General features: G+C 47.1%; 1 protein-coding gene across 1 annotated transcript in view; it reads right to left on the bottom strand.

The window, feature by feature from the left end:
- Positions 1-12,483, bottom strand: part of LOC119456711 (roundabout homolog 1-like) — a 157,216-nt gene extending 144,733 nt beyond the window's left edge. Inside the window, 1 exon segment of the mRNA XM_037718534.2 lies at positions 11,965-12,483. Coding sequence (XP_037574462.1) covers positions 11,965-12,082 — 118 coding nt within the window. The 5' untranslated portion in view covers positions 12,083-12,483.
- Positions 12,484-19,606: the final 7,123 nt, after the last annotated feature.

Here is a 19,606-nt window from a genome sequence, read left to right on the forward strand (position 1 = left end):
TTGTTCTTTCATTTTAAATATGTATCTGTTCTTTGTAGAAATTAGCATTTGGTTGACGCCGACATTTGCTAACTGTGTATTAAAAGATATCCTTCGCAGTTTCAGCCAAAGCGCGAAGCACGGCAAGAATAACTATAACGACGTAATAGATGCGCTAACGTTGTAATCGTTTCGCGCAGTCGCACTCTTGTCTCGTCTCATTTCGGTCACGTGTTCCACTTCAAGCGCTGCTCTGTATTGACCTGGAGGGTGCCGCTCTTATATCAGCGCCCGTGCTTTTGATTTCAACCGATCGAAAGATTCTCGTGCGGGTCCAGGAAGAAAGGTGCAGCTGTACCAACGACGGGTCGGCTAGTCAAACTCTGAACATCTATGGCTACGTTTACTTCAACTAGGCAAAATCAGTTGGAATCAGCCTTTCGGGTAAGAAGGTGCTCGTCGTGTCCATGTAAGCGCTAGTTTATCCTGTTGAGCGAGTGTCGAGAGGAGTTCTGCACAACATGCCGTCAAGGTGTGTCTTTACGCGAACAACCCGCTTGGCAAGATTCATGTAAACGCGGTAAGGTCGGGATGAGTCTTGAGTCGACTCCCTCGTTTCGAGTTCATCTAAACGAAGCTTGTGAATAACAACTTGTCGTTCACACTCAGTTAGCGCGGAACATGAAAGCAAAGTCCCTTTTGATGATCTTCGCCGAAAGCCGTCGCTAATATCTGATTTCCCGTTTCTTCGCCCTGCATGCATACAATCTTCGCGCTGAAGGTTCCAGTTTTACGCTTTAGCTACGCGTTGATTTAACACAGTCACCGTAATATTCATTGTCGTAAAGATAATCGCGTATCGAAACGAGAGACAACGCACAGTGAGAATGATACGCTGCATAGTAGTAGTGGTTTACCAAGGAAAATGACGCCTATTTCTGCTGCCCAATAGGGAGCACGGCGCAGCGTCTAATACATACCGTAAGTGAACAGGCTATGCTATTCTCCACCCTCCTCGATGCATGAAATAACAAAAATTGATCTCATGCTGCGCATCGCATGATGTTAGTGTATTTTCAACTTGGGCCGACAAAAATATGTTGATGTAATCGCGCTTTAGAAACGCTTCTTATAGTAACATCCGAACACATTGATTTCGGAAGTGCCTGACAAGCCAGCGGCACATGAAAGCTAATATAAAAGTTATCCTAACCACTTCGTTAATAAGAGATGTTTCCTCAGACACCGAGGAAGCCGTACTTTCATGAGGAACTGAATAGAAGAAGAAAAAAACACTTATGGTTGAAGCTTCAGCAGGAGAATAGGCGCTCGCACATTAACTTTCCTGCCACGAAATGAAACGCTCTTCCGTGCTGTGTAGCAGTCGTATTCCGGAGCGTTTTAATTTGGGGCCCCCCTTCTGATGAAGCCACGCCGCGAACTCACGCGTAATCCTTCAATTATTCTAGAGACCGGCAGTTACGCCAGGAAGTTCCGCCCGAGACAAAGCAGCCGAGAAGGAAACGTAAAAGAACGACGAAGTCAGAATGAATCTGAGCGAAGGCAATACCATAGACTCGTGAACGTCTTCCCAAAGAACAAGCGGAACGGCGCTGAATGAAATAGAAGAGAGAAAGGCGACTCGCAGGATGGTGGTACTGAATCATACATAGGTTCATTTTCCGCAAGACCGGCTGACAGTGCGCACCGGATAACGACCGAGAGCTAGCGAGACCACGAGACGAGACGAAGCTGGCAGCGAACGGCCGTGCATATAAAGCGGAGCGAGGAAGGAACGTATTAGAAGGTGAGCTCCACAGCGCAGTGCTCTCTCTCGCACATCAGGCACCAAACACACACACACACACTACTTACTTTCAGAGCGCATACGACGCACGTAGCGCAAAAGAGGGAATTCAATGCGGTACACGGGCGTCGCGAGCGAGGACAGCTAGCAGCCGTCGCGATATATATGCGAGGAGTCCCCTGGATTCCCGAAATGTTGGCTAGTCGCCGCGATTTAATAAAGCGCGGCCTGCAGCGCCGCTTCCCGGCAGGGTCGTAATGAATTCCCGTACGCCCTGCACCACGACAGCAGCAACAAACGTTTCGCGGGTCCGTTTTAGAATCTGCATGTGTCTGAGCGGGTGCAGCAATATAGTTCCCGTCGTCACGGCGCCTCGCTCCGGTAGAGGGACGCGGCAAGCCTCTGAAGTGATCGACTTATCCAGATGTCACAAGTTGGGCCATCTCTTTCTTTTTTTTTTCCCCTTTTTTTATCGCCTTTAATCGTCAGCTTCAGAAGACATGCTGATACCTGTGCTCCACCGTCGGCGCTGGCAACTTTGCTTGACATTAAACGTAAGTTAGCAGTTTAAATTATACAGTCGTTTATGACCATATTTTTGCGTTATGACACGAACCTAACTGTACGATCTACCACCCCCACCACGACCACCTTCCTTTGGCCTTCCTCGCGTTACAACGTTTGTCCTGTATTACACTATCGTCGAATCCGTGGTGCACGTTCTTCTCTGAATTCGAGCGTAAATTTGATCTCCAACCACTCGCCCAGTATTCGAAGCGGCCCGCCTCAGAATCTCCGCGAAAGAAAGAACATCCTGCGATAATGCACAGAAAAAAAGACTCCCGCGCTTTCTGCGCTGCGCAAAAACACGCAGAAACGCACGTAAGGACACGACTCTGCGTGCTGAAACGGCTTCGTCGCGCGCGTGTCCATAAACGCGCAGATGATCGTTCTGGCGTGTATATGCTTTGGGGAGCGAAACAGAGCTGCCGACACAGACGCGCTCGGGGGCGCGCTCTCCCGATCGCCGTGCCATAACTATATGAACGGCTCGCTTTATTATCGAAACAAAACGGGCTCCGAGCCTCACGCGACGACGCGGGTGGCGCGCTATACATGCCGCGTTCAGGCGCTCGCTCGCCGCCATCACTGTTTACGTCCGCGGGGGAATGAGCAGAGGCAATTCTCTCTTTCGCGTGGTGGATCGGCTGCTGCTGCGACGCGTATGAGACAACGCACCAATACGAGCAGCGTGACCTCGTCGTGAACGGCGGTCTTCTTTTCAGGCTCATTGCCATCTGTTCTGCGATTACAGGCGCTTCTAATTCCATAGAGAGACAAAAAAAAAAAAAACATAGGAAGAAGCGAGCGAGAGAGAAAGAAACGACAATTTTCAGAAAGCCCATGTCCTGGCGCTCCTCTTTGTTTACGCTAAAGCTAGCCCTAGGCACGGTTTACTTGTTTCATACGAAGCAACCATAAAGCTCTTGCTTTTTTCTAGGCGCGACCGACAGCCTCCAGCTTCTATAAGACGGGTCTGCTGCAGTAGCGTGTTTAGCGTTTTCTTCTGTTTTCATATCAATTTCTTTTTTCGAGGGACTCCTGCGCGCCCTAAATCTCTCACTTTGTGCTTATTTTGTGAAGACATAAAACAACGCAGAAGATGAAAACAGACAGAAGGAACACGTGCCACAAAGCACCTGACTAACATCTGGAATGGTTTTATTGCGATGAGAGCAATAAATAGAATTTACAACCAACACCTGAAAGCAAGAGCGCATTGTCACAAAAGTATGGAGGATGATACAATTAGCGGGAAGAAAGCTTTGTAAGAACAACAAAAAATATATGCCACCTTCCACGCGCTCATTTTGCCATGTACTGTCGAGGCATGTGATTTTTGGTTAGCACTGAGAATGGAGCACTTACGCAAGCATGGCTTCTTTTGTTCACCGCGTGTACTTCACTAACCAGGCGAGCATATCCGGCAATATCTCGCATGTCTTACGCAAGCAACGCCCGAATGAATCAAGGCGATAGATTTCATTCAGTCGGGCGTTGCTTGTCCCATTGTTGGTGCGCTGCACCTTGTATATACAACATAGTTTGTACGATTGACCTAGACTCATGCCTTGTCTCTCTCTCTCTCTTTCACTTACCCTCCCACGTCTAGGGTAGCAAACAGTACGAAGTCTAGTTAACTTCTCTGCCTTTCCTTCGTTCATTACAGCTCTATCACCCTACCAGCTTACACACTGGAAATATACACATCTCCACGCGGAGCCGCAGTTAAGGGCCATATTTCTGCCTCGTTTCTGGCGCCAGATTTATTTAAAAGGGAAATGTGAGGTTGACGTGCCAAAACCGCGCAATGATAACGAGCCACGCCGCAGTGGGGGGATACCGGATATTAATATTTACCACCTCGTGTTCTTTAACGTGCACTTAAATATCTAAGTACACGATCCTTTCTGCATTTCGCCCCTATACCAAAATGCGGCCGCTGCGGCCGCAGGATCGAACCCTGCGACCTCGAGTTTAGCAGCGAAAAGCCATACTCACTAAGCTACCGCGGCGGGAACGCCACTTCTAGGCATAGTTGCTAATGCTATTTGCTGTGTCAACCCGATCAGAGCCTCCGGTTGTTATAGTCAGCGCTTTGTCATGTGTGTGCTTTCTTTGGCTGTATTTGATTTCTGTGCTGTTTTGCTGCCAAAGCCACTTTAAACCAACTAACCCACGCGTCGCACGCCTATACACCTTGCGAACTCACCGGCTACAATTCACAAATTGCTATGCGTCGGAATGTAATGAACCAACTTATGTATAGTGAAATTTTTGTTTATTAGTCGACTATGCATTTCCATTGCTCGTGCAAGCAATGTCCGGCCGCTCCGAGTATTCTAGCTAAAGGTCGACAGAATTTCGCATTGTGCCACAAGAGATTTAAAAAATTCTGCGCAGTGTACAAAACGTCGTATATATGGTAACGATTGCAATGCGACTGCCGTAATGTGAGTACTTTAACAGTTCGGAAAAACAATGCATAAAAATAGAAGTAGGCCTACTCACGTAGGCAGTGGACTATATTGGGACATTAAAAGTTAAGCAGCGCGGTGTCTGCGAGTAAGCTCTGCTTTCGCGAAGCCTGCGCACGTCGCCTGGAAGTCATAGCGTCATATATATATTTTAGTCTGGAGTGGCATGTCCAGCCAACGCTTTGCTCTGCTTGAAAGGTGGCAATGCCATTGAGCGCAAGAAAAATAAGGGTTGCCGCCGTAACCCTCGTTCTGCGAACTTCTGACGACAACAGAACGCGGGCCACTGACGGCTGTCAAAGCTGTTCGATTGGTTTTGTAGGTGCGGGCAGCGTAACTTGCTATGGGGTCGTGCGGTGCGCAGGTTTGACGGGCACAGGTGGTTGAAACTAAACAAAGCGCCTTTTTTTTTCTTCTTCTGACTTGGAAGCAGCTGCGCCTTCGGTCACATATGCCGAAATTCAGTCCGAACGAGACCCAAGCACGCAGAACGAGGTCAAGCAGCGTTGGACGCGCGTGGCGTAGTTAAAGGGCACCCACGTCCGGCAATAAAGAAGGCAGCCTGTAAGCCTCGCGGGATCAACGAGAAATTTTTTTTTTTTGAATTTGGAGGCGCGCACCCATAAAAGACTGCAGACTTCAGCGATTCTTTTACACATGACACATGGCTTTTCGAACCGGTGGCATGGCTGACATTTTGGTGGCTATTATTCATTTCCGTTCACTTAATTCATCGAAAGATCAAAACGAAGTGATTTCTGGCTATAAATATGCTTGTAATGCTAGATGGAAGCTGGAAACGGTTACGTAGAACTACACACAGTGTAGCACTTACAAACTAAACTGTGAAGCAAGCATCCGAATTACAACAGTGCCGTCGGCATGAATACAAACGAATCCATTAGAATATCGTAGTGTGAACCTATACACCAATTCAGATATTCAGTAATTGTTATAGGGTACCGCAGCATCGGGTCATATTTCAGTAGCAACAGTTGATCGATACAAACCACATTTATCGTATACTTTGTTACCTCCCCGAACTTGTGACGCACGCGCTTGTCAGAACGCATCTGTCAAGAGTGCTATAGTGACTAGCGGGATTGAGAGAGAGAGAAAAGTTTAATGATACGAGTTGCAGAGCGGTCGGCCTGAGGTGCATTCCTCTAGCCAGCTACTCTGCATTGGGGGAAGGGGAAGAGGGAAAGAAAGAGGGAAAGAAAGAGGCGCATAGTGGGAGACGATGACGAGAGAAGGAGGATGTAAAATATGTAGCAAGCAATTTCGTCTACTCAAAGCCTACAGTCTACGCCCGTACTGTTTAAAGCGGGATTGAGAACTCTAACGGGTGCAGACCAGTACGAGTTAATTCATGCTTCCAAAAACTCAGCTAAACCGAACTGAAGGACACAACCAAAACATGCAACGCACGAATATTGCTATCTAATTCTGCAATGGCGCATAATATTCTTGCCTCCTGCGTCTCTATCTGCAGCGTGACCCTATATATGTTTCGTGACTGGCTCGGGCGATTCGTTAGTAACGCGCACTCTAGCATATTTTTTTTAAATTTTTATTGCAGGTCGGAGTAAGCGATGCGAGTTGAAGCAATCGGAACGCTGCGCAGTTTCAACGAAATAAGCTGCAGAGTAGAGCCGGCGTGTGCAGCGGCAAGTGTTTCGTGACAGGAAGCGAGGTGCCTCGCGAGTGTCCAGCACCGCCTCACAGAGAAAGGACGCGTGGCGTTCGCCGATTCCATTGTGGCTCGCGTAATCAGTCACCGTGGACGTTTACATTCAGGCCAGCGCTCGGCTTGCGAAGAAACAACGTGACCTGAAAAGCGCGGTTGGCTGAACGAAAAGCAACTGGCGATAAGAGCGGCGAATTTTTTCAATCCCCGTACGTATTCACAAACCAGCATCGACTCGATGCTCTTCCTCGACTTCACGCAGTGGAGCTACAGCGCCCCCTCTCGAGTGAAGCAGACACTGCGTTGTAACCCTTAGGGACGGTAAAAAAATAAAGAACTTGCAGAAAGGGCAGATTTCTTTTTTCTGCGTGTTTCGGAAAATCATTCAAGACCACGCTAACAATTCCTGTCATAAAGGTAAATTTTGCTAGCAAAAATATTTTTTACACTGTAACAAAGTTGGGCTTCCCAGCACACAAGTTAGTCTATGCGCCCGACACCAGGTGCAAACGATTCTGATCATCATATAAAGCAAGACTATGCACAACATTGCTGTTAGAAAGCTAGAGCTTCCTAATGGCATCTTCGAGTGGTCGTTTCAGAGCGCTCTGGCCGTGCTACAAAAGTGGTGAAAAACGACTTTAAAGCTGTATTGCGACAACAACCGGGTATGGAAGCGATGATCCTGCTTCGTTATAATCAGAGGGACCCGTTTCTGCAAACGGTAACGCTTAGTAACCAGTTTTACACGACCTTTGTAGCGCTACCAGAGCGCTCTAACACGACCTGCCGAAGATGCCATAAGAAAAAAAAAAGTACACTGTAATAAAGGTTGGCTTCAGTGCACTCAGATGAGTCTATGCTCCCAAGTCTTCAACAGCTCCTTGCGCCATCTGATGTCATTCACAACAAGCACAAAATCAAGCACTTCGTTTGGAAGAAGCGCGGAGCAACACAGGAGCTCCAATCGTCCTGAAGCCTGCACGAAAAAAAAAAAAGAAGAAGAAGAAGAAGAGAAGAAAAGCGCTGGACGATCTCGGTCTCGTATATTTTGCAAGTTTGCTCCTGACGCGCTGAGCTCGCATTCCGCCCTTGAATGGTTACTAAGGCTCATCTGTGGTTTCTACGATGAGGAGTTATTGTTCGCTTCTTCAATGCATGCGACCTGGTGTTGAGAAGACCTGGTTACGAATATTTTTGCCCGTAAATAGCTGCGAAGTGTCATGACGCCAAGTAATAACTGCAGACGCAGCCTCCACGGTGGATCATTTTAAAACACAAGTGATTCTTGCGCTCGTGCGAGATTCGGAAGTTGATGAGCTTACTATTATTCTTTTTTCATTCACCAAGCCATTTTTTCCGGTGACGTCTCGGCCTCACGCATTTCCTGGTTGTTTGCTGACCGCCTAGCTTATGTTAGGCGTGCTTGACAAAATGGGTGTCTAGGTTTGTATGTGTTTCGCGAGACTGCTTCTGACAAGGCTATAAGTTAGTGCAGCCAGCTCTAAGGACTTCTTAATACTCTGTCCAGTTTGAGCACGCGAGGCTCTGCGAGAAGCATGTCATTTGTCAAGCTGCACTGGGAAGCGAATTGAAACGGCCCCGCTTCTACAGAGTAACTTCGCCTTGCGATGGGGATTGTGGCTTGCAAGAAAAAAATTCTGTGTTCAGGAACAACTTCGTGATTAACGGGGCGTTCGCTCATGCATGTGGCTAAGTTCTATCGTTGTTCCTTCATACTTGAGTTCGATGCCAGATGCACAAATTTCGCAAGTGGGAGATCGACCAGTCCAAAGAGCTTTGCTCACTTAAGTGCATATAACGGATGGAGTACGAACGCGCAGCATGGAACAGATCCTGTTGTGGGCCTGCTAAACAAATATTTGCCCGAGTCCCTGCGTATATGAGAAGCGCCAAGGAAAGAAAAATAAATACTGCATTACATTTCTGAGTCCTTGAAATGTGAAACTGAAAGAGGGGCGCCGGTGACAACAAAATTGTTTTCGGGGTAAAAGAAATCTTGACAGCGTATGACAAGATAAAGTGGGTGGGTCGAAGCGGAGTGGTTGTGTTGATCTACATGCAGAGTGATTAAGGACAAAGGAAACAGGTTTCGTTGTTTGTATAATTTGGCTCTTTCTTTTGAAACAATACCTGGCGCTCACTAGGCGCTATGCATAAGCAAAATCGCAAGGCATTTGCCAGCCATATGTATACACTAGTGAAGGAATCCTGAAGGCGCTGCCGAATTGCGAATAGTATTTACCAACAGCTGTATAGTTTTGTGATTCTGGAGTCGGGGGCGTCTGAGAAAGGAAGGCATCCTAGAAAAGCACTGCTCGCTGAAAACAGAACTCGCGGAGAACGCAAATGGTGAAATGCCGAGGAAATAAAGATCGAGTTGCGTATGGATGGATCTTCCGACGCTAAAAGCGCAAGCAGAGACCGTGCGGGAATCGAGGTTGCCTGTGGCACCGCAGTGGACAAAGGCAGCAACAGGCTGGTGTCTATAGACACACAGACACACGCGCACATCCTCTACTGCTTCGCTCACAAGACACAATGGTGTTGGTGGAGGGCGGACGGACCATTGTTAAGTGCCTTCTCCACATCGCGGTGGGTGGTGGGTCCGCCGCTTTTGCAAGGCGCGACCGAGGAAAAGTCAACGGCCCGAGTCGGGGTTTTGGGTGGCGGCGCCCGGGGTGGTGGTGGTGGTGCTGCTGGCAGCACCGTCATGTAGCCTCCCTCGCCCATCGTCGCCTCCCTTTTTCTTCCCCCGATTGTGATTCACTCTCGGGCAGCTGCGCCCTTTGCGACCTCCGGGCGACATCGATGCTTGGTAACGCGCGTCGACCGCGCGGTGGCGGCAAGATCGTTCAGCGGGGCCGCGCTCGGAGGTAAACACTCGACCATAGTCGGCGGCGGCGGCGGCAGCCGCGTCTCACAAAAGGAAGACGTCGTCCCCAATCTTCGTCGTTGCCGCAGGTCAGGCACGCAGGCGGTCCCGACGTTACTAGATTACTGCGAGGGTGGGCGGGGGGCCCGCATCGCCTCCCTCTGCGCGCCGCAAAGTCAACGCTCCGCTGTTTGCGGAACGCCGCCGCGTTGTTGTAGTATACGATTGTTGGTGAGACCGAGTCTGTCGCTTGCTGCCTGAAGTGGCACGCGCCCATATTGACGTAAAAAAGAAGGAGCCGTGCGTTGCATTGTCCTTCGTTTCTTTCTTGGATTTTCGTTTCTTTTTTTTTTTTTTTGTCAGCGTGTGTGCACGAGCAAACGGCTTTGCCACGCCTCGTACTGCTTGAGAAAACGGGTACGCGGATTTGACGCGTAGTCGGCACGTGTCTGATACGTTCGTAATCCATTCGTCTTGCGTGTCACGCGCTATAGGCAGAAGCATTTGAAGTCAAGTGTCGGCTGACCTTAGCGCTTGAGTAGATGCTTGTGGTCATTTTACTCGAAGCGGCGTCGTCTATGTATATCCAGTGAGCATGGCGCGTCATAATGAGGCCCCGAGGGTTAGCGGTGTAAGGTAGGAAAAGCACAAAAAAAAAATACAGCACGCAATACAACTGTGCTCTGATATTTACCACGGTACATATGTGCATGCGTGTACCTATACTTATCATCATTTGCGTGTACCATCTGTCTGTATACTATCATAGTGGGTTTTTTCAGGGAGCTAGAATGGGGGATAACAACAATATGTTCTTTATTAAAGTTTCAATAAATTCCTGGTCTTTCCATATTAACGAGGAATTCATTATGATCACTCGTTACGAGTGTACTTAAAATAGTACGGAGGCTGGTAGAAAATAGACGGAATTACAGGACTGGACACGGAAAATGGCAGATTGAAGTTCATGCACCGCGAATCTTGGCGCGTTGTGAAAGGCATAAAGGACAATGAGAACGCAAGTCGACTCTTCAGTTGACGCGGTTGCGTTGGTCACTGTGAGCAGTGCGAGAAACAACTTGTCACAACTACGTATACCGTTCGACAACCTAGACATCAAAAAGCGACGGCGTTTGCTAGTCGTCTAAAAAGTTAGAGGAAACAAAAATGAAGATGTTGTTAATCTAACGTCTCCTTGACTGAGATATATATGTTATTGGCCACGAATGAGCTTATCGAAAATGATGCACAATAATGCTGTTAATGGCAAAAAACGACGGGGACGCAATACGAAAGGAAAATTCTGTGCGTCCGACATTGAGGCCGCTCTATGCTAGCGGATATGCTCTGTCAGTCGCGTAAAATCGACTATCGGGACTTATTATTACGCTGGCAGACACCTCGCGATGAGCTCTAAGTGGACAGCTCTGTCCTCTAAGCCACTTCAAATACAGTTCTTGTCGTGCGGCACTATAATGGCCGCGCACCAATTGGCGCTGTTCGAGTTCTGCGCGCTCGCAATATTCGGCTGAGCGGTTGCCTTGTTTTCCATATATGGTACATAACTTCATGATTCATTTTACGGCACGTTACTGCACGGCTTTCTTACGCAAAGTGTTAGTATTTTATGTCGCATGGCTTGCACCAGTATTTTAGCGCCTCGTACTAGTTCGTACTAGGAACGACGGAATGACTCGTTTACGTGACTGGTATCGCTACATAATTGATATCTTCATATAAGTTGGCTTGTACCAGTATTCTTAACAGCATAAATCAACAGATAAAAAATCGAGTTCTTAATTGGCCAGTGTTGAGTTTTCAACGGAAAAGTAAACACTTACAATATGAACGTTCGTTGCGGTAATAAAGTGTTTTGTATGAATAGTTTGCTGCTTTCCGCAATTTAAGTTTAATTTGTTAAGGAATTAGGTAACTTTCAATTTCGCTTACTAAAATTAAAGCCACAACTTGTCTTGTTTTCCGTTTTATTAAATATTTCACGGCCTCTTCTTCAGCTCCAATACTGCTCTTCTGTGCGGAACATCTCTCTCTGAAGAACACACGGAAAACAGCGAAGCCGCACTGTTGCCCGCGTGGAAATAAATGTGCGGACTCGATATACAAAACGGCTCACAACCTCACCATGCTCGTACGGGTACGCGAATCACACACACAACACGACCCCTAGCAACTTTCGGCAAGCGAGACTGCTTCTCGCATTCCAAGCATCTACCTCGAGCCCGAACTCTCCCTTTCAGCACTCGCCTTTGGTAAAGAACGGCAACGGGCTAGGACAGTCTTGCCTCGGTATTACTAGAGGAATGACACGAACGCGAATTGCGCAACGCAAAAACAAAGCATAGTTGTTCGAGCACACGACATTCCCGATCAAACTGCCGCGCGCGTGTGCAGAATGCATTAGCTTCAACACGTCTGTGCCGTTATTCTTCCTTTAGAAGTGTCAGTGACGCTTTCACAGGTACTTGTCAAAAAAAGAAAAAAAGATATTAGAAAGTGAGAGAGATGACATACGCTTGTTTTTCGCGCAACTCACCTGCATCCGCGGCGTCCACACTGCAAACGACGAGGGCGATGAGAAAGGTGGCAGTAATCCTACAGGCCGTTATCCACAGATTGAGGAACCACTGGCGGCGATCACACTGGCGTGCCATCGCTCGGCTATCATGCTACGGTCGCGAGCCGCAGCAGCACCGCCGATTTCCTTTCTTCACGAGCGCGCGCCGCGGCGGCTGCTGCGAACCGCTTCCTCCGGGAAATGCGCCGTGGTCTAGCGGCCGCAGTCGCGTGCCGGTCGCGTTCTCGTGCTAGCGCTCGCCAACGGGCGCGAAGCAACACCGTCTTCGTCGTCTTGGCCGTTGGGAAACACTCGCGGCACGGGAAGCCAGCGCGAACCGCACAATTTTTTTTTTCGACGCAGGACAAACACCACGCGGAAAGGGAAGCGAATCGAGAGGCGAAGCGTCGCACACAGGCTGCGTTCGGGCGCCCTGACGCGTTCGCGGAGACGCCTTCTCTGCGATACAAAACGCGCCGCTCGCTGCCCGCGCCGGAGAGCAGAGCGAAGCGAGAGCGGGATCACTCGGTTGGCTGTCGGCGCTGCCCCGACGCCAGCGCCCCCACCGAGGGGCGCGGCGGCCGGCGTTGTTTGGGAGCGGAGATGCCCGGGAGCGGGTCCGCTCCTTTGCGTCGGAGGAAGATGCGATAACACTATGGGATTGTTCTAAGAGAGAGACAGAGAGGAAGAAAACAAGAGTTGAAAGGATGCGAGGCGAACCGGAGTAACTGTACGGTTTGGATGCTGTGCAGTGGCGGAAGGGGAAATTACAGAAAAGAACATACGAAGAGAACCCGGTCGCACAAACTCCACAGAGGCGCTTGAGGATTAGCCTGTCGTGGAATTCGAATGGTCAAAAACAAACGCAATATAACAGCATCAGTGACATTGAAGCAACTCGGGCACTCATTGGCAAGGAGCAGGGTCGAAAAATTCTGCGCTTTCTCAAGAGATTTTCGCAAGGTGTGTCTAAAAAAATTGGAGGACGCTTAAGCTTCGCCTTTAAGAGTAGAACGCGATAGCGTTATCGGGACCTGTTCGCATCGCATCGTTCGCATACGGCAAGTAGGCTTCATTCACTGCAACACTGGACGTGGGAAAGCCAGCTTAAAAAGACCAAGCTTACACGATCCCCTTAAAGTCGGCTTAACTTTAAACAGAAACGCATTGCTGGAAAGACGTTTTTCCAGTGGAAATATAAGTGGTCTTACATTAAAATGTGAAGGCCCTAGCACATTCTCTTGTTATTTTATTAACTGTTTGCTATTGCCCCGACGCGCGCAGGTCTGGTAGAAATGTTTGAGTTTCCTCGTAGCAGAATTAGGTTTTCTCGTTCATTCAAGTTACAATCCGACGCCGATTGGTAAACAATTCGACGGTGAATCCGACGCCGAATGGTAAAGTCGTACTTTACCGTTTTTCTGACGCATTTCACTGTGAGAAATTCAATTTTTTGTTCACCAAAACCTTGCACCACGTGGAGGGCCGGCACGGTCGATGTGGTTGGATGATTTTTTTCCCCGCCCTCGATCCCACGCCGGTTGCCGACGTCGGATTTTTTGCGACACGGGCCCTAAACGCTATCGCGTTAAGAGTTCCCTCATTGTTTGATCGTTTATGGCCGTCAATATGAAGTCATAAATTGCAACTTGCAGAATGCCTATTCAGCGTATTCCTCCAGGATAAACCAACGGGGTCGAATCTTCTAGGATAAGAAACAAACTTGAAAAAAAAAGTATTTCATTCTAAATAGGATAAGGGTCGCGCTACAGGCCATGGAACAGATAATGATTGGCGTGAAGTTGAGGCAGGAAGAAAGAACTATGAATTGTAGAACTGCTTCTAAGAAGCGTTCTTGAGTAAGAACTCCTTTATGAATTCGGGCCCTGATGAAATATGCGCGAGGTCTGTGGAACTTGAGAAATTAGAAATGATTTAGAAAGTTAATGGAGAACAGCCGAGCTAATATCTGTGCTAAATCACGTGATAGTCCAGCGTCATGCTCCTCATTGAGCTGCTGAAAAGAGACGATTACGACGACTCACCACGGGCCTCAAGAAATCTGCGAGTACAGCTGCCTACATAACCAAATCACAGCTCGAAGAAACTAAGACGACTGACCACAAGCTGACCAAACTGATTATGAGACACATCTTTAATATGTGATTTAGTATGTGATTTCTCCCGTTTGTCGTGTGTTTAACAATACACTTTGAATTCAACTGACATTCAACTGAATTCAACTGCATATTTCCAATCATAAATGTTTCAAGATGTGTTCGATAGATTTTAAATATCCTTACTTTCATTGGTGCTTTTGCTGTTGATGCACTAGCTAGCTGCACGCAATTGTGTCAATAGCGTCTGAAATCGTTAAAGGTGCGGGTTTCCTAAAGGTGATTTTAATCACCTTTTTGAAAATCACCATTACCCTTGCTAGGTCGCCAAGAAATCCATCAAGAAATTTGCACCACTTGTTCAAAGAAAATTGCTTAGCACCTTGCGAGCGGGTAACGTAGGTGTTCTCCGGTACCTGCCATAAAGCCTTAGTTCTGAAGAACTTCTACTATTGCTTCTTCGTCAAGAAAAAGATTAATAAGAGTGATTGAGAAAACGCGGATTTTTGAACAATGAAACTAGAATTTGACAACGGGAAGTGTTTTGAAATTGACATGCAACAAGGCTGCCGTGTCGGATACAGAAGCTTTTAGGTTTTTGCCGCAGTGGCATTTTGTTTTGGACTTTAACGAGAGAATGCCGGCGGATACCTCTTTGCAGCTGCAAGTGGTCAATATGATTTTGTATGTGACATCTGTCATGCGATGCCACACATAAGGTATTATTATTACTATTATTGTTATCCTCATCATTATTGTTATTATTATCTGTCTATGCTGCGACATCACTGCTCCTCGCACGTCAGTCATGAAAAACAGCCTAGCTCTCAGTCCTCGTTCGGTCTAGAAGATCTAGAGTGCAGACACACCAAGGGTGACTTAACTTCCTCATTCAAGCTTGTAAATGGTATCATTGACTGTACAGAAACATTAGATAAGGCTAGCATAAGAATTAGACGATAAATAACTAGGATGTTTGTACCTTTTCATTAATCTACTTCTGGCTTCTCGAAGAATCCTTTGGCCAAGATTCTGCTTGCCGGCGACGAACATTCAGATGAAATGGACATGTTCCACAAACGTTTGCCCACTTTCCAAGCTGCACTCGAAAATATTTCCTAAGGTATTTCCTAAAATTTGAATGTTCGTTTTGTATGTTATATGTTATATATTCCAAACCGTAAACGTATGAAATGTTAACTTTTTTCATTTTTTTATTGATGTACACATATCCGTCTCGCCTTATGTAACAATTGCCATGCTTGGTGTCACCAACGCGTGTTCGAATATCGCGTTTGTATCACATCTTTTTAGTGTCTGCCTATTCCTACCCTGAATAGGCCACAGTTGCTTCGACCGAATGAACCTATTTCTTGTAACTAGCCGAGTACTGTGACGTACATGAGTGCTTGACCAGTGGTGTATGTATACTATACTCATTCTTAAGTACTCCAATACTAACACCAGCATGTTGTTCTTGGGCACATTAAAAAATTGATTGATTAATCGAATGTAATATGTATTATTACCCTCTAGTTCAATGACCTTCGTTTAATGTATATTAGCGTCTGTCTTACCGGGTGAACCTCTTGTTTTATTTAAAATCTTAATTGTAGTTTTTGAAATACTGCTTTGATGGTGTGTGCAATTGCGCTTTGCAAATTATGATTTTGTTTTGTTATAATATATATATATATATATATATATATATATACATATATTCTTTAAATAAAAATACCTTAAAGGCATCGAGAAAGGCACTGCATAAGATGGATACCAATACAAGAAGTTCGCACGGTAAGACAGACGCTAATATATATTAAAGGAATGTCATTGATATATATATATATATATATATATATATATATATATATACATTGTTGTTTTCTGAACATCTTCCTCACTTTTTACGTGGGACTAGGTGAACGCACGATGTCAAGCAGGATGTTCCATTTCTATATGTTGTTTGTACATCCCTGTTGATCATGTATTTGATTTACTTTCCATTTTATGTCACCGACGCTAAAATCATTGTCGGATTGCAGAGATTGCGATAAAGTGAAATAAAAGTACTCCGTATGTCGCACGGGGACGGAAGCTTGAGGAAACGCAGACGCCTCATTGCCCTGTAATCCATCAGTGGATGAGACAGCTGAGCGGAACTAAAGCAGTCAATTCATCATTCGGAAGGGCCTTGAGAAACACGCATCCGCTTGATTCTGGAAGTATCATTAAGGAAGTGCCATTCCCTGTTTATCCTTGCCGAAGAGAATGTTGTTCTATATCTCAGGAAGTGCATCAACTGTTCTATATCATGTAAAGATTGATGGCTGTGCTGGTTTCTTAAAAATAACAGGCATCGTTTGTATAATTGGAAAGCGCTGCCTGAAAACGTACGTTGTTGCACTGCGCCTGCTTTCATTGACCGGCACTGTGGAAGTTTTAGGCACCTGAGAGGTTTTGATTCTGCGCGCATCAAATTCGAGTAAATATCGTCAAGAAGCTTTGCAAACCTATGCTCCGTGTTCGAATAATAACCACCGGATTCTGACTTTAAGGTTACATTAAAACGCCATGTAAAATTTATTAAATTTTGCACTGTAGAAGTCGATATTTGTTGCCGGTCCCACCTCATGTAAAATACAGCATTTTTCATACCTATTTCTCGCCAACCAGGATAGAGGAGCATGCACTGGTGTAATGGACTTGGCAGCTACAGCGAATCAGAATATACTATAACACAACATATACTTAGTTGTTTGCATATGCTTCTGTTTGTGTTAGCACTTTCTTGCTGAGATATGTAAAGACCCCCTCCGGTTGTTTTGCCACAAGTGTAAAGATGCGCACGACAAGGTTGTGTAAAACGCAAAATTGCGTTCAAAGGTCTTTTTTTTTTTCGTTTTACGTTGGTTTCATCCTTCCCACTTGCAGATACAGACAGCGAAATACATCGTGCTATGCATGTTTATAATGGACCCCAGTGTTTGCATACTTTAGCCATGGTTTAATGCATTGGCTAAACGCCCATGGCAATACGGAGCATATACCACACTGATACGCCAACACTGTGTTTTTGTCACCCTACACCAACCCACCAAGCCAAATGCTGAAGTGGATATTTGAGAAGTTCTCCCGAACGCGCGACAAGAAGGAGTGTGGCAGAAAACGTGATTAACAAACAATGGGTACCCTGCAGATCCCACTAGGTGCGTGTTAAATCGCTTACGCTCTTCTCTAGACAACCACGGGTTGTTGCAACGCGATGGTCTACTTGCAGTCTGAACGACATCTCGAAAATTGCGCACACTAGGTATTTTAATTACAGATATTCACATGTACATCATTCGGCCTATAGTGTTGTGCGAAGAAACCGAAAATAAGCACAAGCACAAATTACGAACTGATGTTTTATTGCGATCATTGTTATACTCACGCACGCACGCACGCACGCACGCACGCACGCACGCACGCACGCACGCGCGCACACACACACACACACACACACACACACACACACACACACACACACACACACACACACACACACACACACACACACACACACACACACACACACACACCACACACACACCACACACACACACACACACACACACACACACACACACACACACACACACACACACACACACACAAAAGGGTATATAAGTACCGAAAAAGCTCGGTCGCGAGTTCGTCCAAGTATTGTGCGTCAAAGAATGAACGAAATCCCTTTCCAGAAATTTGCTGCTGGGATAGTTGGTGTCTGATACTTGGAAATAAAACCGCGCAAAGAAACTGGACAATAAGAAGAAAACAAATCACTTGTTCATTTTTTGGTGCTTTTACCGTTCTAGAAGTTACAATAAACTTCAGTTTGCAATTCGCCCTACTCGCGTCTGCTTGTTCGCGCATAACGCAGTTACGCATCGCCGCCATTTAAATGGGCTTGTGCACAGTTTAGACGCTTGTGCATGGTTTAGACTCTTGTGCATGCTTTACGCTCTTTTGCATGCACATGAGCGTTCAGACTCTTGTGCACGCCCTTGTGCATGGCTCGGACCCGTAGCCGAATCACAAAGTCCGCGCTTGTTCTCACGCTATGCCACACATTTTTTTCTCCCGCCGTCGTCTTCCGCTCTTCTCACAAGTGCTGCGGCTGGTGACACCCATCCCCGTATCTATATGGCTCGCTTTCCTGCTCCGTGACTTTGTTCTCGCAGCTCCCCAGCGACAAAAACCAGACGGGTCACGGACGTTTCGAGAGAAAGAACGACCTTTCTCTCCCTCCCAACCTCTACCGTTGTCTGATGCAGTTGCTCCAGGCGTCTTCGCTTCCCTTCTTCTCTCGTGTCGTCTTCTTCACCACCACTGTGGAAGCCACCCACATCTTGCTTGCTCGTGAATGCCGTTCTCTCCGACCACGTTGCTCGACGGCATCGGTCGTCCTCCTAGTTTTATGGCTTTAGCATGTTTTCCTGCCAGCGTCTCGTCTCTCTCTCTCTCTCCTCCCGGGACGTATTTATTGTCTGTAGCACAGCGTCATCCACCATTCTCGGTCCTCCAGCACAAGAGCTCCGAGTGCGCGCGCACTGGGCCCACGAAGCCGCGAAGGAAAGTGAAGGACCACGAAAGCAGTGCTATGTTTTAGTGCCGCCGGAGCCGTTGATGGGGGGACAACCCGAACCCCGCGGCATGCTCTTTCATTTCTTCCTATTTGCTGTCCAGAGAAGTTCGCCCTTCTCGTCTCCGACCTTTGTGCCGATCCTCCTTCTCTTCTGCCTCTTCCTTTTATTTTCTCTTTTTAATTACGCCACTTCTTTTCGGTGTTTTTTTTTTTCGCTCAGTTGAATGGCCCTCGGGTGTCGTTCAAACTGCCCCGCAAGACAGAATGTGTTTTGCTGAAGTGCTGGATGCTGATTCTTTCTGTTTCTTTTCCTTTTACACTCCCCAATTTTTCCCCCGTCCTTCGCTGTCGACTCTTCTCGTTTTCAGCGGCGCATTCGCCTGCATCGCGGCTTACGCTCCGTGCAGAGTCTAGGCTGTGGGAACGATCTTGGCCGCAGCTGTCCAGCAAATTGGGCAGACTGCCCGCGAGCCCCTGTGGCGATGCGGGCGGTGGCGGTTGCTGAGAAGGCGAGTTGCAACAACTTGTCCCGGCGCCTAGAGCGGAAGCATGGCGGAAACACGTTTTCTTCGAGGGGGCACCCTGGTATCCCCAACGTGTTCCCTTCGCTTCCTTCTCTTCAGTCTTCGCTTAGAAAGAAACGCCTTCCCTCTTTTTTTTTTATTGTCCATTCTCGGGTGCCTCGTTGGGCTCGAGTTACGGAACCCGCACAGAGAGTGGAAGTGATCGCAGCGGGCTTGCGTCGACCGACATTGGCTGGGCTAGTTTCTGACTTTTGCCACCGAGAATGAGAAGTCGGCGGCTCAGCTATAGGTTCCTCGTAGAAAGCGTTATCTCGTTTCTTGTTCTGCAGTTCGTCCTCTTTTTTCCCTAA

Source organism: Dermacentor silvarum, chromosome 6, assembly GCF_013339745.2.
Source record: "Dermacentor silvarum isolate Dsil-2018 chromosome 6, BIME_Dsil_1.4, whole genome shotgun sequence".
Classification (NCBI taxonomy): domain Eukaryota; kingdom Metazoa; phylum Arthropoda; class Arachnida; order Ixodida; family Ixodidae; genus Dermacentor; species Dermacentor silvarum.